The 24,234-nt window shown below is 44.6% G+C and overlaps 1 protein-coding gene across 2 annotated transcripts; it reads left to right on the forward strand.

Annotated features, from left to right (window-relative positions):
- The first annotated feature begins 1,475 nt into the window (after window positions 1-1,475).
- Window positions 1,476-23,955, forward strand: LOC103646054 (protein CTR9 homolog). 2 transcript variants are annotated; one of them, XM_008670782.3, is made up of 24 exons: window positions 1,476-2,033; window positions 2,891-2,957; window positions 3,077-3,268; window positions 4,230-4,330; window positions 5,147-5,233; window positions 5,325-5,441; window positions 5,526-5,589; window positions 5,678-5,892; window positions 6,030-6,114; window positions 13,528-13,628; window positions 13,721-13,813; window positions 14,705-14,773; window positions 15,653-15,745; window positions 15,820-16,071; window positions 16,965-17,045; window positions 17,108-17,266; window positions 17,798-17,893; window positions 20,567-20,671; window positions 20,761-20,868; window positions 21,007-21,231; window positions 22,014-22,280; window positions 22,371-22,442; window positions 22,985-23,272; window positions 23,504-23,955. In XM_008670782.3, the coding sequence occupies exons 1-24, from the start codon at window positions 1,893-1,895 to the stop codon at window positions 23,621-23,623; spliced, it is 3,198 nt and encodes a 1,065-aa protein (XP_008669004.1). In that variant the 5' UTR covers window positions 1,476-1,892; the 3' UTR covers window positions 23,624-23,955. The 2 variants fall into 2 exon arrangements, with proteins under 2 accessions (XP_008669004.1, XP_035821095.1); XM_035965202.1 differs by lacking the exon at window positions 1,476-2,033 and adding an exon at window positions 2,617-2,697.
- Window positions 23,956-24,234: the final 279 nt, after the last annotated feature.

Genomic DNA, 24,234 nt, shown 5'->3' on the forward strand with positions numbered 1-24,234 from the left:
GGACAGAGAGCAGCCAAGCGGGGGGGGGGGGGGGGGGGGTGAGGGCGGTGGTGGCTAGGGCAAAATCGTGGACGAGAGGATGAGGGTGGGTGCCCGACAAAACGATAAATATAAGACACTTCCTCTTCTATTCTTTTAGCTTAGTTGGGCTAGCATCTAATAGACGTACATAGGTCATAAAGTTCTGGGTTCGCTCGGGCCATGGTCAGGTTGACATGGGCTTAAATCCGCCTCTGTCGAGAGTGATTTATTTCATCTTCATATATTTTACTAATATTTACTGGCCATTTAGTTACAACTTTTAATTGGTATGCTAGCCCATGAGACAACGAAGTGAAATTTTGCACTGAGGGACATTGTTTTAGTCTTAGTTTTATAGCACTTTCGATGATGTGATCATGTTGGGAAGGGAGTTACTATATAATTCCCATTGAGAATACCCTTAGCTAAATAAACAACAATTTCATAGACTCAACTAAAAATAATATATAGTCAAGGGTTAGTTGCAATTGTTTCTTACAACACATAAGTGAATATTTCGGAAATTTTAGATTTTAGATGCTCTGTACTAGTGTTAGTGGAGCAAAATTTTTTTGAGTGCTGCAATAAAAAACCTTAATGGTTTGTATAATAATAGTTACTTTAGCTTTTATCGCTTTAACAATAGTCATCTTAAACTCAAATTTAGGAGGTGTATGATATGACTCCGTTCCACCATAAAGACCTCAGCTCTAATACTCCAAGGAGCAGCTACAAACATACTCTCAAAATTTGCAATGTGTCTTTTAAAATTTTATAGAGTTTGTAACTCTGAAGTTAAGATGTTTGGCTGACTTTGATCAACTTCCCAATGGAGTTTTACTCTTATGTATTAAATCCAACATCTACCGATTCTACGACAATTTCAAACAATTTAGAGTCATGTTATATATTTGTCATATGAAACAATTGTATATAATTCAAGTGCATCGATCCACTAAGCCTCGATCTCAACTTACTATTCAAAATGATTTGACTTGTATCTACTCGTATTAAGAGTTTGTTTAGAAACAGATGGCTAGTTACTAGGTAAGATTTAAACATACAACTTATTCACCACTCTTGGAGTCGTTATTATTAGTCCGTCTTCATAAGACCATGTATATAATCGTGTGAAACATTATTTTGTAATATAGATTGTACTGTTCACAGTAAAATTTAAAAATAAAAATAAAAATGATTAAGCTGATGCTGCTACAGTTCATAATATCTATAATTTTTTCTCATATCAGCTCAGTTCATAATATCTATAATTTTTTCTCATATCAGCTCAGTTCATAATATCTATTTTAATATTTTCATAAGAAATAACGGCCGCCCCACTGAGGCCCAAAATTCCAGCCGAGGTTTTTGCTGGCCAGATCTACCTATGGAATGTGAGCCCATAAGCAGCCCATTCGTGACGCTAAAAAGGCCTAGCCCACCCGGCTATCAGCCGCGTATTCGCATCTCCCCGTATCGCTCGTTCCTCTCCGGCAGGACTCGTGTTTCAGCCACCGGCGGCGGCGGCACCCTCCACACCTCCGGTTATCATCAATCTCTGCGCCGACTAAGGCACTGGCAGCCTGCGGCTTGCGTGGCGGCACCTCCAGCATCCCAGGGTTGATGCAAATCCAGCATCATCCTTCAAGATCGCCCCCCACTTTGTCCGGTCTTTAGATCCGCCATTGAGTCAAGCTGCGGCGATCGCGTGCGAGACTGGGACGGCGATGCTCCTCTGCATCTCCACCTGCCCTGTCGACCGCTAGCCGCCGCCTGTTTCCTCCAATTGCTAAGGGCTTAAAAAGTCGAACACCCAATTGCCAAGGGCTTCTGCCCCCCAGCGGTGAAGGGGAGTGAGAAGCACCGGGAAGATGACGAGCGTGTACATCCCGGTGCAGGGGACAGAGGAGGAGGTGCAGGTGGCGCTGGACCAGCTTCCGCACGACGCATCCGATATCCTCGACATCCTCAAAGCCGAACAGGCCCCTCTTCACCTCTGGCTCATCATCGCCGTACGTTTCCCTTCCCCGTCTATCTTAGTTTTATATCACAACCCCAAGGAATCACCAATGTTTCTTGCGATTGTTCGGATTTGTGCGTTTTTTTTTTGCTGTGGGTATGCGGTATCGTGTGGTCGTCTATCCTTGCTTAAGAGAGACCTAAACCCTAAACCAGCAGTCTAGGAGTCTAGGAAGGGATAAACTGATGCAAGTCTCCCGCAAATGAGTATGTCTCGAACCCGTGACCTGGTGACCAGTGAGACAGCTCTCGCTGGACCAAGCCTGCCCTTCCCATCCTTGCTCCTTGCCACGAATTTAACTGAAGCTTCTAGGGTAGGGTCTTGTTTAAGTTGTGCTTCTGTGTTGGTTTGGAAGGATTAGGTCGATCTTGATGATTGCTATTGAATTGTTAATATATGTTTCTTTTCAAAAGCGTAGGAGAGCTATGCATCATATATATATATATATATATATATTAAGAATAAGATATGGTCTAAAATAGACCATAAAAAAGTCTGTGGCCAACCAACTCATGGAGGCCGAAAAAACAATAAATAAGAACATTCAACATCAAAGCTAATGCAGCAGACTACAGTTGGAGGCCAGGAATGGAGCAGTAAGGAGGGAGAGATCCCTAGCTCCAGCCAAACTCCACATCTCCAACTGATAATTGCATGTAATGATGTATACTCTGTAGCAACATCGTTGTGGTTTCTCTTGGTGTTATTTTCATATATCCTGCCTCTGATAATTGCATGGCTGGTCATGAGCTGAATCTTGTACCTACAGTTGTGCCTTCTTTCAAATGTCAAGAAATCAAAAAATTTCAGTTGCAATTTTTCTTTCTTGTTTATCTTACTTGCGCACAGAGAGAATACTTCAAGCAAGGAAAGATAGAGCAGTTCCGTCAGATTCTGGAGGAAGGATCTGGCCCTGGTTAGTTTTTCTTTGACGCTGGAAGTAGTTTTTATTTTTAAACAAAATCATATTTGATTTCCTCTCTACCTCTATTCCTGAATGAATTTGATCCTTTTATCTGAATCTTGTTTCTGCAGAAATTGACGAGTATTATGCTGATGTGAAGTATGAACGGATAGCAATCCTTACTGCTTTGGGTGCTTTCCATACTTTCTTGGGAAAGGTTGATAGAGCACCACAGAAGGAATCACATTTTAAAGATGCAACTCAATACTATAATAGGGCATCAAGGATAGATGAAACTGAACCTTCTACATGGATTGGAAGAGGTTCCACCGTCTTTTAACATTTTATTTAAACCTCTTACATATGTATTGGTTTATTATAGCTTTCCTGTACACATTGTCATGTGGTTGTAGGATGAATGACCATTACATTGGATGCACATGGGGGAAAATAGGAAATGTCCTTTTGTAGTTCCATTTTCTCGAAATCGCAGGAGAGTCCTTTTGTAGTTCAAATTCGCTGCAACGAGTAGTTGTCACACAACAGTGCATTCTTAATGTGATTCAACAGCTATTCTTATTCTGATGTTGTCTGATATCATTATTATTTTTGAGAGAAACTAATGTAGTAGTGTTACTTTTCTGATTCAGAATTGATGTCATTTTAGCCTTCTTAACTTCTCTCAAAGCACATGCCATCCCAGAATTTCAAGGCACTCTTTCTTGCCCTTGCTCAATAAATTCTATCAAACCATTGATACAAATATATGGGTGACACACCACTTTCCAATGTAGTACAAATGAAGGCCAACAAGGTCATTTGAATCACATTATTAATCCTTCCGCATAACACTCTCTCTTCGTTGCTCGTTCCAAATTGCAAGTCGTTTTTAGCTCTGTATAAAGTCAAACATGCCAGGTTTGATTAAGTTTGTAGGAAAAACATATTAACATCTACAATATGAACTGAATGAATATACTTGATGGTGCATTTTTCCCTATGAACTGTGCCAAAGCTAGAGAATTTTGACTTAGGACAAAATAAAATGACTTACAATTTTGAATGGAGGTAGTACTTTGTGCTGGAGGTGTTTTTATTTAGGTTACTCATTTTGTCTACTATCTTCCTTCGAGCATGTATGCCCTGCTGCTTAGGTAAGGAATACCCAATCCAATGCCTTTTTTCATCATACACACACACACACTGCATTTTGGATTATTATTTATGCTGTACTTTAACAGGATTGGAGCTTTCAGTATGCTCATATGCCAATTGTTCCTGTAGGTCAACTCTGTATTGCCAAGGGTGAGTTGCAAATGGCGTCTGACTCGTTCAAGATTGTGTTGGATGAAGATGAGAACAATTTTCCAGCTCTACTTGGTCAGGTGATTTTTAGGTTGTTTAGATGGTCCCATGAGGCAATAAGTAATGAAATATGTACACTTTCAAACTGTTTTTCATGTGGAGTCTATTGTAAACACCGATGCATGTAGTTTTGGCTTTCTTGGTTATGATTCGAGCCAGTGGAAGTGTCACCATGTTATGTGTTTCTACAATAATTTAATCATATCTTAACATTTAAGAGCTGTTCAACATTTTGGTTTCACACCCTTGTCATTGTCTGCTCCATGGTTCCTGTTTCACTACAACTAGCTGTGTCTTGTCTTTTATCCTTTAATTGACTCTTTAACATGTGTAAGATGATGGCATAAGTGCATAACTTGCTTGGATGATGGGTTCAAGCAGGATTTAATTAATGGAATGCTCTGGGCCAGTTCTTGAGAAGAAAAACAAGAGGGGGATCTTTTTATTTCTTATTTCTTGTTTGATCCCAGGGAACCACGTTTCTCCTTAATTGTGTGGAGCTCCAAACAATAGAACCTACATTATTGCAACAGATTAACAGAAAATTAGATTTGTATCGGTTCTTAAATAAGCAGGGTTTCTAAGTAACCAAATATCTGTTATGATAAAAAACCTACACTCTATTTTGACTGAACGTTGTGTGCTGCTACAGACTAATGTTTGCTGCTGATTCAGTGATACCAAGTTACAAACTTGTGTTCTGGGCAGAATATAGATTTAGATAAACACAAGCTTTCATTTTTTTAATTTTCTGGACAACATAATAAATATACCATTATTTATTGATAATTTTTATTTGTAAAATTCTAATTTAATTTTCAAATTTGCTGTCACAGGCCTCTGTTTACTTTTTGATGGGCGAAGCAGAGCAGCAACACAAAAAATCATTGGAGCATTACAGGAACTCATTAGATCTCTACAAGGTTCGATATATAATAACAACTGCTTAACTTACAATGATTCATGTTTGTGACATCCTGACAAAATCCCCTGTTGACTTTGTACACTTCTTAGAAAGCTCTTCGGGTCTATTGCAATTGTCCTGCTGCTGTAAGGCTTGGTATAGCCTTTTGCCGATACAAACTTGGACAAGTGGAAAAAGCTCGTCAAGCTTTTCAGCGAGTTTTAGAGGTCAGCATTATTTCTTTCACTGGGCAGAAAATTTGTATCTATGATAAATACATTTCCTTAACCAATGTAACTTAAACTTTACAGTTGGACCCTCAGAATGTTGATGCTCTAGTAGCACTGGCAATCATGGACTTGCAAACAAATGAAGGTAAATTCTCTGCAGAGGTGTGAGGTTAAAATCTTAAAGTTGCCTGTTTCCTCCTCTATCTAATTTGAGTGTTTCAACTTGCCCATAGCTGGTGGGATTCGGCGGGGAATGGAGAAAATGAAAAAAGCATTTGAAATCTATCCTTATTATACATTGGCACTCAACCACCTTGCGAATCATTATTTCTTTACCGGCCAACATTTTGTTGTTGAACAATTGACTGAGACGGCTCTTTCTTCAAGCAACCATGGACTACTGAAATCACATGCTTACTACAACTTAGCCAGATCATACCACAGTAAGGTAATATACTCTTTCCATGTACATATAAAACTAATAGCGGTCCTTTTCCTTGTTTATGTTAGCATTTTGGATTCCTTTGTTAAAAATAGGCAACCACATTTATTTATGCATATATTTGGTATTTTAATAAAATGCAGGGGGACATTGAGACTGCTGGACGATATTACATGGCATCTGTTAATGAAATCAGTAAACCACAAGACTTTGTGTTACCATATATTGGTATAGTTTCATGTGCACATGCTTTATCTATTCAATTTTGTTTAGCATTGTTTTACTTAATAATTCCTCAGCATTTATGCATGCCCACATTTTTGTATCAGAATCAGATATCACGATACAATTTAATATCTAAGCTGCTCTCATTGTACTTATCCCTACTGCTTGTAATGTTCTGATTTACATGCATTGGATCCTTTTTTAGCAGGAGTAATAATGAGATATTTTTGCTAAATAACTTGATTAAATTGTTCTATTCTTTAAATTCCATAATATCCATCCGACCATCACCTTAATTCAAGGTTTTTAAGGCGTCACCTAAGTGTCCAGGCGCTAAAGAAACCTGGTGTCCCCGTCGCCATGACAAAAGATCAGCAAAATGAGGGGAGGCAGAAGAGAGTGAGCAAGTACTGGAGGTCTGGGGAGGCCAATCACTTGTCTCTGCTCCCATCCTCATCGGCTCCAGACGCTATGTCCATCACAGACATCGGACATCTGGGAGTGGCAGCAGCAGTCAACAACTAGAAGAGGGTGGCACCAGCAGTGAGGAAGTGGAGGGGAAGAGGGGGCACATATGGAGAACGGGAGAGGGAGGGACAGAGTCAAGAGTTGCACAGAGAGGGGCAGCGGCAGAGGCGCTGGAATGCTGTCCAATGATTTGGGGAGGTTCACGGGTAACAGAATAACTGATAGGTCACAGAACATGCCAGGAAGGATATATGGGGCTGTCATGTACGGCCACACATACGCCAGGCGTAGGAGAGCCCGCGATGTGCGCCGAGCTGAGCAGGCAGCAAAGGCACATGCGCAGCAGGTGAGTGGCTAGGATGGAAAGTAGCCATCTGATTGATTGCGCATGCAGCAAACATAGAAGGCCACCGCCTGATTGATTGTGCATGCAGCAAACATAGAAGGAGATTGGCTAGGAGAGAAAGTAGCTAGCTGATTAGTATCCTTCCTATTTTGATTAGATCTTCAATCAAGGAGAACCTTCTCCAATTGTGTAAGCCGTCGGCTATATATAGCCATGTAGGGTGGCACTTGGGAATAAATCAAGAATTACCTATCAAGTCTCTTCCTCTCTTCTCTAAACCGGCGACCAGGAGAACTTCTCCTGTCGACGGGTAGCTCGGCGTGGGGGCATAACCCTGCCGGCAACCACGGGTCAAGGCTACGATCTACGTAGCCGAGGTCCTCCTACCTTGGGCAATACCGCCCTTGACAACCTGGTATCACGAAGCCGACGATCCTCGTCTTCTTCACAACCATCAACTTCCACCACCGCAGCCACTAAACAGCCCTCAACCCCACCCTCGCCCTCAGCCTCCACCACTTCCACCGGTCACTCCAACACCATGTCGGAGCCCTCCATGGCCGACCTCATGGAGATGATGAAATCCTGGCATTCGGAGCTCAAGATGGAGATCAAGGAGATGAAGATCGAGATGGCTTCCTTGAAGGACAAGGCATCATCGTCATCTGGCGTTGGTGGCGGCAATCGCTTGGAGCCTCCTCGTGAACCGGATCGGCCCCCCGGTTCCAGAAGTGGGATTTTCCCCGTTTTGACGGGAAGTCTGACCCGCGCCTCTTCCTCAACAAATGTGAGCCATATTTTCGTCAGCAGCGTACCATGGCCGAGGAGCGCGTCGGGATGGCGTCATACAACCTCGAAGACGTCGCCCAGGAATGGTTCATGCAACTTCAGGAGGACGAAGGCACGCCGTCGTGGGGACGTTTCAAAGATCTCATTGATCTACGATTCGGACCAGCGCTGCGCTCGGCGCCCCTCTTCGAGCTGACGGAGTGCCGACGCACGGGGACGGTGGAGGAATACTCCAACCGCTTCCAGAGCCTCCTCTTCCGCGCTGGGCGGCTCGACGAAGCCCAACGAGTCCAGCTCTTCACAGGAGGTCTGCTTCCACCCCTCAGCCACGCCGTCCGGCTTCACAACCCGGAGACGCTGACCGTGGCCATGAGCCTCGCTCGGCAAGTGGAGCTGATGGAGCTCGACAAGATGGCGGCAGCCCCGGCCAAGCCGGCGCATCGCGCTCTACCGGCCGCCATTAAACCTCAGCTGGCGCCCCCACTCCTTGCGCTACCGGCACCACCGGCGGGTGCTGCGCCAGCCGCACGCGAGCGGCAACCGGGCCGTCGTCTCTCCGTGGAAGAACAGCAGGAACGTCGTCGGCTCGGGTTGTGCTTCAACTGCGATGAGCAGTACTCCCGCGGCCACAATCGCACCTGTCGCCGCCTCTTCTACGTTGAAGGCATTGAACTGGAGATGGTAGTCGACGCCGCGGGCGATGCTGTCCTAGCGGAGGAGGGCCCCATCTACTCCCTACATGCCGTGGCCGGAGTGCCAACCTTCGACACGCTACAGGTCCGAGCGTTCCTCGGGACCGCCGTGCTGGTCGCCCTCCTCGACACGGGATCCACGCACAACTTCATCGGCGAGCGTGCAGCGTATCGCTCCGGGATGCACATCCAACCGCGCCCAAGGCTCACCGCCACCGTGGCTAACGGCGAGCGCGTCACGTGCCCGGGGGTCATCCGCGACGCGCCGATCAGGGTGCAGGGCGACACGTTCCACGTCGACCTCTTCGTCATGCCCTTGGCAGGTTTCGACCTCGTCCTCGGCACGCAGTGGTTGGGAACCCTCGGGCCCATCGTCTGGGACGTCGCCGCGCGGACTATGCAGTTCCAGCGCGAGGGACGCGCTGTCTGCTGGACCGACCTCACATCTTCGGTCAAGCCGGCCGTCCGCGCAGTCACGGCGCCACCGACGCCGACACTACAGCTCCAGCCAGCCCAGGAGCCCCTCCTCGACGCCCTCCTTCACTCCCTCGGCCACGTCTTCACCGAGCCACGCGGTCTTCCACCCAAGCGCTCCCGTGACCACCGCATCATCCTCAAACCGGGAGCGCTGCCGGTGGCGGTCCGCCCGTACCGATACCCGGCGGCACACAAAGACGAGCTCGAGCGGCAGTGCGCCTCCATGATCGAGCAAGGCATTGTCCGACGCAGCGACTCGGCATTTTCCTCACCAGTACTTCTCGTCAAGAAGCCGGACGGCTCCTGGCGGTTCTGCGTCGACTACAGGGCGCTGAACGCGCTCACCGTCAAGGATGCGTTTCCGATCCCGGTGGTGGACGAGTTGCTGGACGAACTCCACGGCGCGAAGTTCTTCACCAAGCTCGACCTACGCTCGGGCTACCACCAGGTCCGGATGCGCCCGGGGGACGTCCACATGACGGCCTTCCGCACCCACGACGACCTCTACGAGTTCCTGGTGATGCCATTCGGGCTGTGCAACGCCCCAGCGACGTTCCAGGCTTTGATCAATGACGTGCTGCGACCGTTTCTTCGTCGGTTTGTTCTTGTGTTCTTTGACGACATTTTGATCTACAGTAAGAGCTGGGGAGAACACCTTCGACACCTCCGCGCCGTCCTCGAGGAGCTCCAACGCCACCAGCTGTTCCTAAAACGCACCAAGTGTGCGTTCGGCGCGACGAAGGTCGGCTACCTTGGCCACGTCATCTCCGAGGCGGGCGTCGCCATGGATCCGGCCAAAGTTCAGGCCATCCGGGACTGGCCCACGCCGCGATCCGCACGGGCGGTACGGGGTTTCCTCGGACTGACGGGCTATTACCGGAAGTTCGTCCACCACTACGGTACCGTGGCAGCGCCATTGACGACCTTGTTGAAGAAGGATGGATTCTCTTGGAGCGCAGGAGCCGCGGAGGCGTTTGTCGCCCTCAAGGACGCGGTCACCTCGGCCCCCGTCCTCACCATGCCGGACTTCTCCAAGCCATTCGTCGTTGAGTGCGACGCATCGTCCCACGGTTTTGGCGCGGTGATGGTCCAGGGGGGCCACCCCATCGCGTTCTTCAGCCGGGCTGTCGCACCCCGTCATCAAGCGCTGGCGGCTTACGAACGTGAGCTCATCGGCCTCGTCCTAGCGGTTCGACACTGGAGGCCGTACCTTTGGGGACGCCGGTTCATCGTCAAAACCGACCACTACAGCCTCAAGTACCTGCTGGACCAGCGGCTCGCGACGCTTCCGCAGCATCATTGGGTCGGCAAGCTCCTGGGCTTCGATTTCTCCGTCGAATATAAGCCGGGGTCAACCAATGTGGTGGCGGATGCCCTCTCCCGCCGCGACACGCCGGACGATGGGGCGCTGCTGGCCCTCTCGGCACCGCGTTTCGACGTCCTGGACCGTCTTCGTCAGGCACAGCTCACCGATCCAGCACTCACTGCCATTCGTGATGAGGTGCAGGCTGGCACCAAGCGCGCGCCGTGGGAGGTGGTGGACGGGCTGGTCCAGTACGCGGGCCGGCTCTACCTACCCCCTTCTTCACCGCTGCTCCGTGAACTGCTCGCAGCTGTGCATGCCGAGGGCCACGAAGGGGTCCAGCGCACGCTACACCGCCTTCGACGTGACTTCCATTTCCCTAACATGAAGCAGGTGGTCCAAGATTATGTCCGGGAGTGCCCTACCTGCCAGCGCCAAAAGTCAGAGCACCTACACCCGGCCGGACTCCTCCTTCCCCTACCAATTCCGCAGGGAGTCTGGACGGATGTGGCGCTGGACTTCGTCGAAGCCCTGCCCCGAGTGCGCGGCAAGTCCGTCATCTTGACGGTGGTGGACAGATTCAGCAAGTACTGCCACTTTATTCCACTGGCACACCCCTACTCAGCAGAGTCCGTGGCTCAGGCATTCTTCGCAGAGATTGTACGCCTTCATGGGGTGCCGCAGTCCTTGGTGTCGGACCACGACGTCGTGTTCACCTCCAAGTTCTGGAAGGAGATCATGCGGTTGATGGGGACCAGTCTCCACATGACGTCGGCTTTCCACCCTCAGTCGGACGACCAGTCCGAGTCGGCGAACAGGGTAATCATCATGTACCTGCGGTGCCTAACGAGCGATCGGCCTCGCCAGTGGCTCCAATGGCTCCCATGGGCAGAGTACGTCTTCAACACCGCCTACCAGAGCTCTCTCCGCGACACGCCTTTCAAGATCGTCTACGGGCGTGAGCCTCCGTCCATCCGGTCCTATGAACCGGGGGACACACGTGTTGCGGCGGTGGCTAGAACCATGGAGGAGCGCGAAGAGTTCCTCGCTGATGTCCGCCATCGGCTGGAACAGGCACAGGCTGTCCAGAAGAAGTATTATGACCAGGGACACCGCGCCGTCACGTATCAGGTGGGCGAATGGGTGCTGCTCCGTCTCCGACACCGCTCCCCTGCCTCCCTCGCCACTGACTCCACCGGCAAGCTGAAGCCCCGGTTCTATGGGCCCTACCGTGTGCTGGAACTCATCAACGAGGTCGCTGTCCGCCTCGAGCTTCCAGCCCGCGCTCGCATCCACGACGTGTTTCATGTGGGCGTCCTCAAAAAGTATCACGGCACACCACCGCAGGTTACACCGCCACTACCCCCACTTCACCATGGGGCAGTCACCTTGGAGCCAGCTAGGGCCATCCGAACCCGGCTCAACCGCGGTGTACGCCAGGTGCTGGTGCATTGGAAAGATCAGTCGCCTGCATCTGCGACTTGGGAGGACATGGACACTTTCACTGACAAATTCCCAACCTTTCAGCTCTAGGACGAGCTGCTTCTTGAGGAGCGGAGAGATGTCATGTACGGCCACACATACGCCAGGCGTAGGAGAGCCCGCGATGTGCGCCGAGCTGAGCAGGCAGCAAAGGCACATGCGCAGCAGGTGAGTGGCTAGGATGGAAAGTAGCCATCTGATTGATTGCGCATGCAGCAAACATAGAAGGCCACCGCCTGATTGATTGTGCATGCAGCAAACATAGAAGGAGATTGGCTAGGAGAGAAAGTAGCTAGCTGATTAGTATCCTTCCTATTTTGATTAGATCTTCAATCAAGGAGAACCTTCTCCAATTGTGTAAGCCGCCGGCTATATATAGCCATGTAGGGTGGCACTTGGGAATAAATCAAGAATTACCTATCAAGTCTCTTCCTCTCTTCTCTAAACCGGCGACCAGGAGAACTTCTCCTGTCGACGGGTAGCTCGGCGTGGGGGCATAACCCTGCCGGCAACCACGGGTCAAGGCTACGATCTACGTAGCCGAGGTCCTCCTACCTTGGGCAATACCGCCCTTGACAGGGGCCTGTTTGGTTCAGCTTTTTTCTGACCAGCTTTTCTGAAAATCTGACCGTGGGGAGAATCTGGCTGTGGAGAGAATCTGAGTATCATTACGATTACGTCTGGAGGAAGATAAAGTTGTTTATAGGGCTCAGGATCTATAAAGTGACGGATTCCTACTATTACAACGACTCAACCGATTATGTGTTTATGTTGATTTTGGATGATTTTTGCCCCAACGAATTTTATAAAAGCTGTCTGAAAAGCTGAGTGTTTGGCAGTCCGCAACAGCTTTTGGTGGCCAGAAGCTGCCAGAAGCCGAAACAAACAGGGCCATGGTCTGGCTGGTGGGCTGAGTCTTTCTTAGTGTCGTATCCTTCTTTGGTTTTTCCTTTTCTTTTTTCTTTCATGCTGCTGCTTTGAAGTTTCTTATAATACATATGTCGTCGCCTTGCCTCGCCTTATGATTGCCTAGGGCACCACCTAGGTGATTGGAGGGGATGGTGGTGGCTCGCCACATCTCGCCTTAACGCCTTAAGAACCTTGCCTTGATTCTTCTCTCTGAGCATATGATCATCATAAGGTGACCAGTATCCACTAGGTTTAACCCTACATTTGATGCAGAAAAATTCTACACCTAGTAGTCAACACCGAAATACTGATTGCAAACTACAGAATATAATGCACTGCAGTACTGAACGTTGTTCAGTAGTAATCTCTCAGTAGCTAAGTTCCATGGCTTTATACTTGAACCACGACTGAATGGAAGTTATTTCGTTCTTTGTATATATTATTCTGGGTATAGAAGGAAAAAAATGAAGTTTTTTCATTCAAAAAGTATATGCTAACTAGATAATTACTTATAGTTAATCAGTAGGATCGTTACATATGTCCTCGAGGTGCGAGTCAGGTTAGTTTATGCCCATAATAGAAGTCCACAATCAACATTGAACTAGAGGACATGCATAGCGTGCCTCTCTATGCTGGACCTCATAGCACTAAGCCAACGAAACATTAAGCACATTATAATATCAGTCAATTAGTTCATGTGAGTGTCATTTTGTTATGGGCTTATGTTGCACATTTTGTGTGTTATCAAGTAAAAATTGAATGGCTTCCACACCAGCTTGATCATAAACTACCTATATATGACATCCAAAATTAATAGTTCTAATTTCCTTTTCAGTCTTCTTCCTTAGGTTTGCACATGATGCATGCAACCTAGATTAGCATGTTTGGTCATTTGGAGCATTCCACTGTATATTAAGTTGATATTTATAACACAATTTGATCTGAACCAGGACTTGGTCAAATTCAGTTAAAATTTGGAGACTTCAAAAGTTCATTAGGTAGCTTTGAGAAAGTTTTGGAGGTGCACCCTGAAAATTGTGAAAGTTTGAAGGTAAGACATATATCTAATCAAACACTTATTCTCAGTTCATCTATTTGCAACATAACGTTGTATTTGTGAAATGATTTTTATGTTTCTTCTAGGCTATTGGTCACATACATGCAAAATCTGGGGAAACTGAAAAAGCTATAGAAACCTTCAAGAAAGTTACCCGTATTGACCCAAAAGATCATCAGGTACTTGCTTCCCCCTCCCCTCAACCATTACTTTCATGGCTTCATGTATTCGGGTCAAAAAAAGTGCTGTAACATAGTCCCAAAATATAATTCTGCCACTAATTTGTTTCTAACATGTCAATACATAAATAGTACAACTGCTTTCCAGGATGAATGTACTGATGAAATTTTCAAATGCTCAATCTGAACATAAATTACTCCATATGAACATGGCAAAAAATATATATTTTTGAACACTGAGTTTTGGTCCATCTCTGGATCTTTGAATGCTGATGATTTGGAACAATGAAGATGCTGATCTAGGATGAAGTTGATTGAAAACTTGGAATGCTAGCGTCTTACAATCAGTTTTTTTGTTGTCGATTTGTTCTGTATTTGGTCCATGAAAGGAACACACTACATTTGCCCTAATGTGTAGTTTTGATTGGTATACAGATTTTCTATTGTTACCTTAATTATTAATCTATAATGAGAAACATTCTTTATCTTCATAGTTTCTCGCACGTCTGCTATATTTGTTTTAGAAAAGGATAAGACACCCATACCAGGCTTCATAATTGCAAAAAAGGACATTTGTTGTTTAGCTGTTTTTTCTTTTGACTAATTTATGTGTCACAGTACTACATTTTTGGGACTTACTACTGTGTCATGTATTATGAAGTTACTGGACGATAGTTTCAGAGTGATTAACCAAAAAATGAATAAAACAAAGTGTGGAAGCTGTTCAATATCAGATTATGAGTATGATGTCTATTCAAATTACTTCCTGTTTGTGTTTAGTCCTAGACTCCTAGTTGCATTCTTACTCTCCGTTTTGAGGCCACACATTAACTTTACTGATCCATTATTTCATGTTTGCATATAACCTATTTTAATGAGATTATTTTGCAGGCATTTGTGGAGCTTGGTGAATTGTTGGTAGAATCTGACTGGGCTGCTGCTATGGAATACTTGAAGACAGTAAGCTTTTCAGTCAGTTCTGTATAAATTTCTATGATTCCCCCCATTTTTCTATCGAAGGACGCACGTGATTCAGCAGAACTAATCATGAAAAGTTAGCTTTGAGCGTTGTGTTGCCCTCCAAAACTGTTTGACTTAAGGCATAAATAACTGCTAGACTGCAAAATTGTAAATTCATTTTTGTGCTTTCTGCATGAGGGTATCTGTTGGAATATAATATAAGTGAACTGCACATCTCTTCCTATCAGCTTAAGCTTTTGGGTCGGATTGGTTGGTGCATACTGCATACAACTTAATATGGTATCAAAGCCAGAGATCTCGAGTTCGAATCCTGGTTAGCGCAATTAAATAAAAGAATTGTTACTCACTCCTATTACATGTCTGAGAGCCAAGAGAGCCTCGATGTGAGGGGGATTGTTGGAATATAATATAAGGGAATTGCTCGTCTCTTCCTATCAGCTTAAGCTTTTGGATTGGACTGGTTGGTGCATGCAACTTAATAGTATTACTGTCTTCTTTCTCTCTGCTCCCCCGTCTCAAACATGGCGTAAAAATAACTCTGCTCCTTGAAGCTCACTTTTCCCATTGTGCTGCATCATATGCTTGACATTGTTGCTCAAAGTTTTGTGTGCGTCGTCATGATGAACCATGTACATAGTAGTTGCATGGGCTGGTGTTTGTCTTAGTCGACCAGGTTATGCTCTTCTTGTCATTTTTATTTATTTGTTGCATTATACTTGATCGTTTTAGCTTCATATCTTGTAAATACTGAAGACTGAAGAAGTTGCTCACTGCTTGCCTTTTTTTGGGTCCACTGCACACCCTGTTCTCATTCATCCTTATCCTTGAAATATAAAAGTCTTAACTAGTAGTTCACAGGCTCGAAATCTCCTCAAGAAGGCTGGGGAGGCTGTCCCTGTTGAGTTGCTCAATGGAATTGGACTTCTTCATTTTGAGAAGGGAGAGTTTGAGGTTTGCTTACAATTACTGCACAATATTACGAACTATCATTTATACCGGTCACTACCCTTAAATTACACTTTCAGATGGCAGAACAGAGTTTTAAGGAAGCACTAGGTGATGGTCTTTGGGTTTCAATTATGGACGGGAAAGTAGGCAGTTCTATGATCAACTGGAGTGTCCAGAACAAGGATCAGAGCTTCTTTCACCAACTTGAAGGTGTACCTCTTGAATTACATTCAAATAAAGTAACCACACTGTTTAATTATGCAAGATTACTGGAAGAACTCCATGATTCTGTCAGAGCAAGCATCTTTTACCGTTTTATAATTTTCAAGGTACTCCTGCTCTTGTTCTTACTAGCTTCTCTATTATGCTACACCAATGCTTACAAGAACTCACAACCCTATGCAACATATACTGCTCATGTTTATGCAACATATAACCTTATTGAATAGTGACTGAAAGCTCATGATGGATGATATTATTAGAAGGGGCTGTAGCATGGTTGCCCCTACTCAGGGACGCAACTTTGTTTTTACCCCTGTTTTTTAAAGTTTGCACATATGACCATCTTTTTTGAAATGAACAAACAATTTGTTAAAATTTAATGTAAAATTGAATTTATTTTCACCAATTTCGAAATATTTTTAAATTCAATGTTGAAATAACTGATTAAAATTTATGGTCAGAATTATATTTCAAACTTTCATATCAAAGTGGGGGAAAATTTGTAACAGTTGATAAAAGGAGGGGCAATGGTGCAATGGTACGAACATTTTTTGCAGGCTGAGTTAACACCGTTGAGTGCTGATGACGGAACAAGGGCAAACTGTCCGTTCGTTAAAAAAAAAGAGAGAGGAATACATGCAAACTTTAAAAAACAGGGGTAAAAACGAACTTGCGTCTTCGAGTAGGGGCAACCATGCCCTTATCAGAAAGTGAAAACTCCCCAGTGCAGTTTTAACTCATTCATCATCTTATGCTAATCGTACATGCCCTGCCAATCATTTTTTATATGAAAGATATGCTAATAGTTCCATGAATGAAATTGTTAATTGTTTATCAGTGTTTTTCTTCCAAAAAAGTGTGGTTGGCACTGGCTTCCTATTGGACTACGAAAATATATCCTATAGCGTTGTGTTTTTACTTGCTGGGTTTTCTGTGCAGCAATGAAAAGTACCTCCTGTGACTTTTCCGTTGTGCTCTAAATCAGTTTTGTCAATAACAGTACCCTGACTACATAGATGCCTATCTGAGGTTAGCGGCTATTGCAAAACAAAGAAACAATGTTCAACTGAGCATTGAACTGGTATGATCACTACTTCTGTTCCATTTTATTAAATGAGAAAAGTAATACTGTTTTTGTTTTAGATAGGTGATGCTTTAAAGATAGACGAGAAGAACCCAAATGCACTGTCTATGCTTGGGAGTCTTGAACTCCAGAGCGATGAAGCCTGGCTTACCGCAAAGGAGCATTTCCGTAATGCAAAAGAGGCCACCAAGGGAGATACCTACTCTTTGCTTCAATTGGTACATAAGCTAATTTCACTCAAGTTCTTTTGTTCACACTGTAAACGAGGTTCCACTTTGCTAACTGACATACCAGTTTACTAAATATTGTTTCGGGGAGGCCAACAAGGGTTTTTTTAACTTTGTAAAGATTGTTCATTTTCTTCAGGCTTTCTCAAACTAAATCCATTTTTTCTCGAACATGCCAGAGAGCTGCATATATTTTATTAATTAGGACCGAAAGGGTACCCCCCCAACCCCAAAAAAAACCCAACTGAATAAGAATTTGGTCTACATTACAGTGGTAGCATATCAGTTGGCGCCAGTCCTCATCTCTCATTTTATGGTGGTTCTGCTCACTAGTCACTAGATAATAATGAGGTGGTGCTGTGGTGGAATTGAAAACTTGGCGATTCATGAATTAAATGCTGCACTTATACAACGCACGATTTCAACATTTCACATCTATCTCGTTTGTCATGTATATTTCTTTTTTTTACAACTGATCTTTTTTTCTTTTTTTTTGATGAATGTTTTTCAATTTTATTCAAGGGGAACTGGAATTACTTTGCTGCCAATCGTCCTGAGAAAAAAGCCCCGAAGATTGAGGCTACTCATAGGGAGAAAGCCATGGAACTCTATCAGACTGTATGTTGTTTTACATTTTTCTTAGCAATGTGTTATTCAATATTCATACTATTAAAATGGATTACTCATACCAATTAAAATTATTGGTTTCACATTTCCTATTATGAAGTTTTCGTCATACTCCCTAAGATTCATCTTGCATCTGAATACTTGATTCAACCAAGTTTAAGTGCATTAAGGATGAAACATAGCACATCTTGGTAACGGAGGATGAGACCAGATATAGATGACAGTAGTATTTTGAGAAATCGTTCAATGGGGAGAACGGGTACACAAGACACAACTTTTCAATTTGACGACTCTTTTGATGTCACCAAGAATATGAGGTTAGAGAGGCATTGAAAAGAATGAGAAGGGGTAATGTGATGTGCCTTGATGTTATCCCAATTGAGGCATAAATATGCCCTGGAGACATAGGTATAGTAAGGCTAGCCAAGTTGCCTGACGAGTGGAGAACTATATTGGTATCGATCTACAAGAACAAGAGAGATATCCAAAGTTGTACTAATTATTGTGAAATTAAGTTGATGAGCCATAGTATGAAGCTTTGAGAGAGTTATCAAACCTCGTTTGAGAGGAGTAATGAGAATCTATATAGACCAATTTGGTTTCATGCCTAAAAGGTCAACCATGAAAGCTATTTTCTTAATAAGACAAGTGATTGAGTAGTATAGGGAGTACAAGAACGATCTACATGTGGTTTTCATTGACTTGGATAAGGCTTATGAAAAAATACTACGAGATGTTATGGGGTGGGCTTGGACAAATATAAAGTTCCAACAAAGTATGTTGGACTCATTAAGGATATGTACAACAATGTTGTGACTAGTGTTCGAACAAGTAATGGAGACATAGATGACTTCTCGATTAGAATGATTACATCAAGGGTTAGTTTTGAGCCCTTACGTTTTTGCCTAGGTGACGGATGAGGTCACAAGAGACATACAAGGGAATATCCGTGATGTAGTGCTAGTTGATGAAAGTCGGACAAGAGTAAATAGGAAACCAGAGTTGTGGCGTGAGACTATGGAGTTCAAAGGTTTTAGACTCACTAGAACTAAAACCGAACATATGAGATATGACTTTGACACTAATACACATGAGGAAGGAGATGTTAGTTTGGAATGTTAAGTAATGCCTAGGAATGGTACCTTTCGATATTTAGGATCAATGCTAGAGAGAGATGGTTTGTGTAGAATAATGTAGTGGTTGATATATTGCATAGAGGAGTGGGGTACATATATATAGAGACTTAACCCTAACCTTAATGGACCGGCAGCCCAACAGTGGTGCTGGCCCACACACATTCACACACACAGTCTAATATCCCCGGCAGTCGCAACGGGGCACCACACACGATGAGACTGGAGTAGAGACCGAAGGTAGGAGCTAACGGGTTGAAATCCCCCCGCAGTCGTGACGGTGCGAATGTTGCGGCTGGAGTAGATACCAGTGTGCGCGCCAAGAAGACGATAGCCCCTAGATGCCGAGGTAGTCGAAGTTGAGGTGGTCGCGGTCGGGAGACACGCATCAGAAGCCTGTTCTTCGGGAGGGGTCGACGTTCGAGCGTCAACGAACGGCGAGGGCGACACAACAAAAGAGCAGCAACAACCTCAAGGCCTTCTTGCTTCGTTTCGCGATCGGTTGTCGACGAGCCTCGCCAGGGAGGACGGCGACAGCACACGCGTCTGCGTCGGTCAGGGTGGTCGCGACCACGGCAGAAAAGAGGGGGTATCGGCGGATCCGGTCGGGAAAGCCACGACAGCGACGGATCCAGCCAAAGGGATGGATGATCTAGCCGGGATGGCCGCAACAACGTGGATCCGATCGGGAAGGCCGCGGCAGCGACAGAACCGACGAAGGCGATGAAGGAGGGAGGCGCGCGACAGGGTGGGTCCAGCCGGGCAGGGGCCTGTGCCGCACCTGGCATTGGAGTTTGACGCCGACAACGAGAGAAGCTTGAAGAAAAGAGGCGCTGCTGGGCGTCGACGCAGTCAGGGATGAGGTGGGCAGCACGACGACGGGGCTGCATAGCGCAGGAGCGGCCTGTTGGTCGGTCGACAACGGAAGGAGAGGGGGCAGGGTGGCCGGTGGGGCTGGACTGTCACGCCGTAGCCGGGGAAGCGCGCCAGCGCCGAGGAGGACCGATGGCTAGAGGGAGGAGGCCGACAGCTGGATGGGTGCCTGTGTGCGTGACGACGCCCTGCAGGGGGGGAGGGAGCCGATGACCAGAGCAGAGGGGTGGCCGGCGGCTGGGAAGGGAGCCGCCCCGGGAGGGAGGGATGAGCCTCCCGGGGCGGCGACTGGACCTAGGCAGTTGGCTGGCGGCTGTAGAGGTGGTTGGTGGTTGGGTGAAACCCTAACCCTAACCTAGTCCTATGATACCATGTAGAATATTGTAGTGGTTGATATATTGCAAAGAGGAGTGGAGTACATATATATGGAGACTTAACCCTAACCCTAATGGACCGGCAGCCCAACAGTGGTGCCGGCCCACACACAGTCTAACAGTTTGGACATGTCCAACATAGATGTTAGTCTAGGTGTTTACAGTTGTAGTGTACTGTACATTTTATTTTATACTTTGCAATGGGGTTCTATATGCAAAGTTCTCCTTGCTTTCTTTCCCTTAATGGCTTTGTTATAATGAAGTTGCACTTGTACATTTGCCAGCAAGTACTAAAGCAGCACCGCAGTAATATGTTTGCTGCAAATGGTATTGGAATCTTATACGCTGAGAAGGCCAAATGGGATGTCGCTAAGGAGTTGTTCACACAGGTCAGGAAGAGGGGCATAAAGTCCATTGTTCTAATTTTCTGCTGTACATGAACTTTGATTAATTAAATCAGCAATTTGAAATGAATTAGGTGCATGAAGCTGCATCAGGAAGTATATTTGTACACATGCCTGATGTATGGATAAATCTGGCTCATACATATTTTGCTCAAGGTCATTTTCAACAAGCAGTTAAATTGGTAATCTCTTGCTTGCCTGCCCCCTCTCTCTGCCTGATGTATGGATCAACCTGGCTCATACATGAGCTGTGGTGAAGTTACTAATTCATGCATAGACACACAGCGAGGCAAGGTGACATTGCTTGTTCTTTCTTGTAGTATCAAAATTGTTTGCGGAAGTTCTTCCACAATACAGATGCAACCATCCTATTATACCTTGCTCGGACACACTATGAGGCTGAGCGATGGCAAGACTGCAGGAAAACTTTGCTTAGAGCTATACATTTGGCTCCATCAAATTACTTGTTACGGTTTAATGTAGGAGTGTCAATGCAGAAATTCTCAGCTTCAACCCTGCAAAAGACAAAACAAACAGTTGATGAGGTCAGTCTTGTTTCTCTTTTTCTCTTGCCTCATTTATTATGAAATGCTCGCAATAATACCTCTACACCATGACTTGATAGGGCCTGTTTGGATCTCTTAGTTTTTAGAAACTATGGTATTAACAAATACCCCGTCCCAAAAAGACTGTCGTTTTTGCTTCATTGTCCAGATTCATAGCAAAAATGACACTCTTTTTGGGACGGAGGGAGTAGTAGTTTTTGAAAGCTTGGGTGGGTAAAAACATGGTTTAGAAAAAGGTCTAGAGTGGAGTTTCTAAAATTCAGAACATGTTACAGTTTTATCTACTGTAGTTTCCAAAAATATCAGATTTGTTGCTTTCAAGCATGTAGTTTTCCAAAACCAAAGTATTTTACAAAACTGTACTATTTCTTTTATCAAAAGCTGGAATGCAGCCTTGCATCCGAATAGGACATTACTATGATAAAGCTACTTCTCCATGCTTTAGTTTTATATGCTATGATATTGAATGTGACATGGGATACACCACAGTACACAAACTGCTGCATATTTCCTGTGTTTGGATCACGGATTCATGTAATTTATTTACAGACTTATATTGGATTTGCATTAAAATGTTTTTTTGAAGAGCCATATAGAGAGCCTCTTGGAGTTGATCCAACATAAATGGAATAGGAAGAGCCTCATAGTTCCTTCATCAAATTTGCGATTTCTTCTGATACTCTTGTCATAGAATTTTCTTGATTATATCTATTTAATTTATTCACCATGCAATGATTCTCTTTCTATTTTCATTTTTGTAGGTTCGCGCCACAGTCACTGAACTTCAGAATGCCATTAGAGTTTTCAGTCTGTTATCTGTTGCATCAACGTACCACTCCCATGGTTTTGATGAGAGGAAAATAGAAACTCATGTTGAGTACTGTAAACATTTACTTGATGCTGCTAAGGTTCATCGTGATGCAGCTGAGCAAGCTGAACAGCAGAATAAGCAAAAAATGGAAGTTGCTCGTCAGATTGCTTTGGCAGAGGAAGCTCGCCGAAGGGCAGAAGAGCAGAGAAAATTTCAGGTCTATATCTTTCTTGAATTCTTGCATGAACTTCAATGATCTTATTTGTCAAAGTATTTTAGTCTGTTATTAATGTGTTGTATGTAACAGTTAGAAAGGAGGAGGGAAGAGGATGAACTCAAGCAAGTAAAACAACAGGAGGAACACTTCCAGCGTGTGAAGGTATTTTATATGTATCCATGTCTAAACCAGAGGAAACAATTTAAAAACACTGATGTAAACTGGTGTTCAATCTCTGCACCTTATCGTTATTACTAACCTTGGATATTTCGAAGCTAGGATATCCATTTGTGGTGATGCAACTATCATGGCTTTTTACAGTACCCCCTTCCCCCTTTGACCTCATGGTGGAAGTGGAGGATCTGAAACATTGAGTTTTTTTGCTGGTGAAGCTGATGCTGTTCTGGAGATTATGCTTTAGCGAAAAAAAAATCTGCCACCTGCAGTTCTAATGCCACATACTGAAGAGAGATTGTTTTATGATGGCAATGAGCTACCAAAAAAAATGGGGAATTTGTATAAAATATAACATGAGCCACCAACTAAAATATCTAAAAGAACTGTTACTTGCCAACTTGGCATCATTCTTTTTCATGCAGGTCATGTGCTCAGGCTTCCTTCCTTTCTTTTGTAGTGCTGCAAATATGTTGACTATGTGCATTATTGCACATGGTATGTTCTGATTTGTACTGTTTTTTTGTCAGGAACAATGGAAAACATCCAGCAACACCCCTGGCAAGAGAAAAGATAGATCTAAGACTGAAGATGAAGAGGTGGGAAATAAAAAGCGGAGGAGGAAGGGAATTAGGAGGAAGGATCAAAAAACAAAGATGCAGTATGGGGAAGAGGAAGATGAGTACAAAGATGAACCAGAAGCAGATGATGACTATGCAGACCTGGCGAGGTATAATGGCGCTGACAATTCAGAGAGAGCCCCAGATCACCTTCTTGCGGCTGCTGGCCTTGACGATTCTGATGCCGAAGATGACATGGTTAGGACTGTGTTGTTTTTCATAAACAATTATATTCAACATTTTCTATGTACATTTTACCATATATGTTCATTTTTTTACCTTCGGAAAATTGAATTTCAACTTCTAGTGGTTTGCAGTCAAAATTCCTGTCAGATTTAGCTCTTGCCTCTTATGCTTATAACAACCAGCCAACTTCTCTTTTCGACGATTCAAGTGCCAAATTGCCTTAAACACTCCTTTCTGCTGCAGGGTCATCCTCAATCTGCAATAGAACGGAAGAGACGAGCTTGGTCAGAATCTGAAGACGATGAGCCAGTGAAGAAGCCAGCAGCACAACCTAGCCCGGGCGCTGATGGTTTGAGTGAATGAAAGAAACCGAGATGATGTTCTTGCAGTGAAGATTAACATGCATGGGTCTTTGCTTTAGGTTAGCATGGTGTTGAATTGGGGAGATTCAGAACTTCACTATACATAGCTGATAGTCAAGGACTATGTATATACCTTGTTGCCAATCTTGTTTATCGCATTAGATTATGGAGTTGTTTAATCTGCTGGTTTCTGCAATATAACATGGAATCCAGTCCTATTAGATGGTGACTTGTAGGTGTTTTAGTTGGGATGCAAAGTTTTGCACGTCAAGTTTCAGCAGTTAGATTTCCCAATGGACGTATCATGAATTAATGATATCACATTGGCCGATATATGTAGAGAAATGTTGAACATGCTAGTCATCTCAGCAAGAGGACATAAAACTAAGCCAAAACAACAAACTTAAGAGAAATGTTGAACGGGCTAGTTATCTCAGCAAGAGGACATAAAACTAAGCAAAAAGAACGAGCTTAGGACTTGTTTGAATGTACTTGTATCTATCGTAATCCATTATATCTACCTTAAGACTGTTTCCATTATATCTATCTTTTAAGACTGTTTTTATGAGTTCAACCACATGATCCTCCAAAACACTGTTTTACATCGTTTTG

Source organism: Zea mays, chromosome 2, assembly GCF_902167145.1.
Source record: "Zea mays cultivar B73 chromosome 2, Zm-B73-REFERENCE-NAM-5.0, whole genome shotgun sequence".
In the NCBI taxonomy this organism is placed as follows: Eukaryota; Viridiplantae; Streptophyta; class Magnoliopsida; order Poales; family Poaceae; genus Zea; species Zea mays.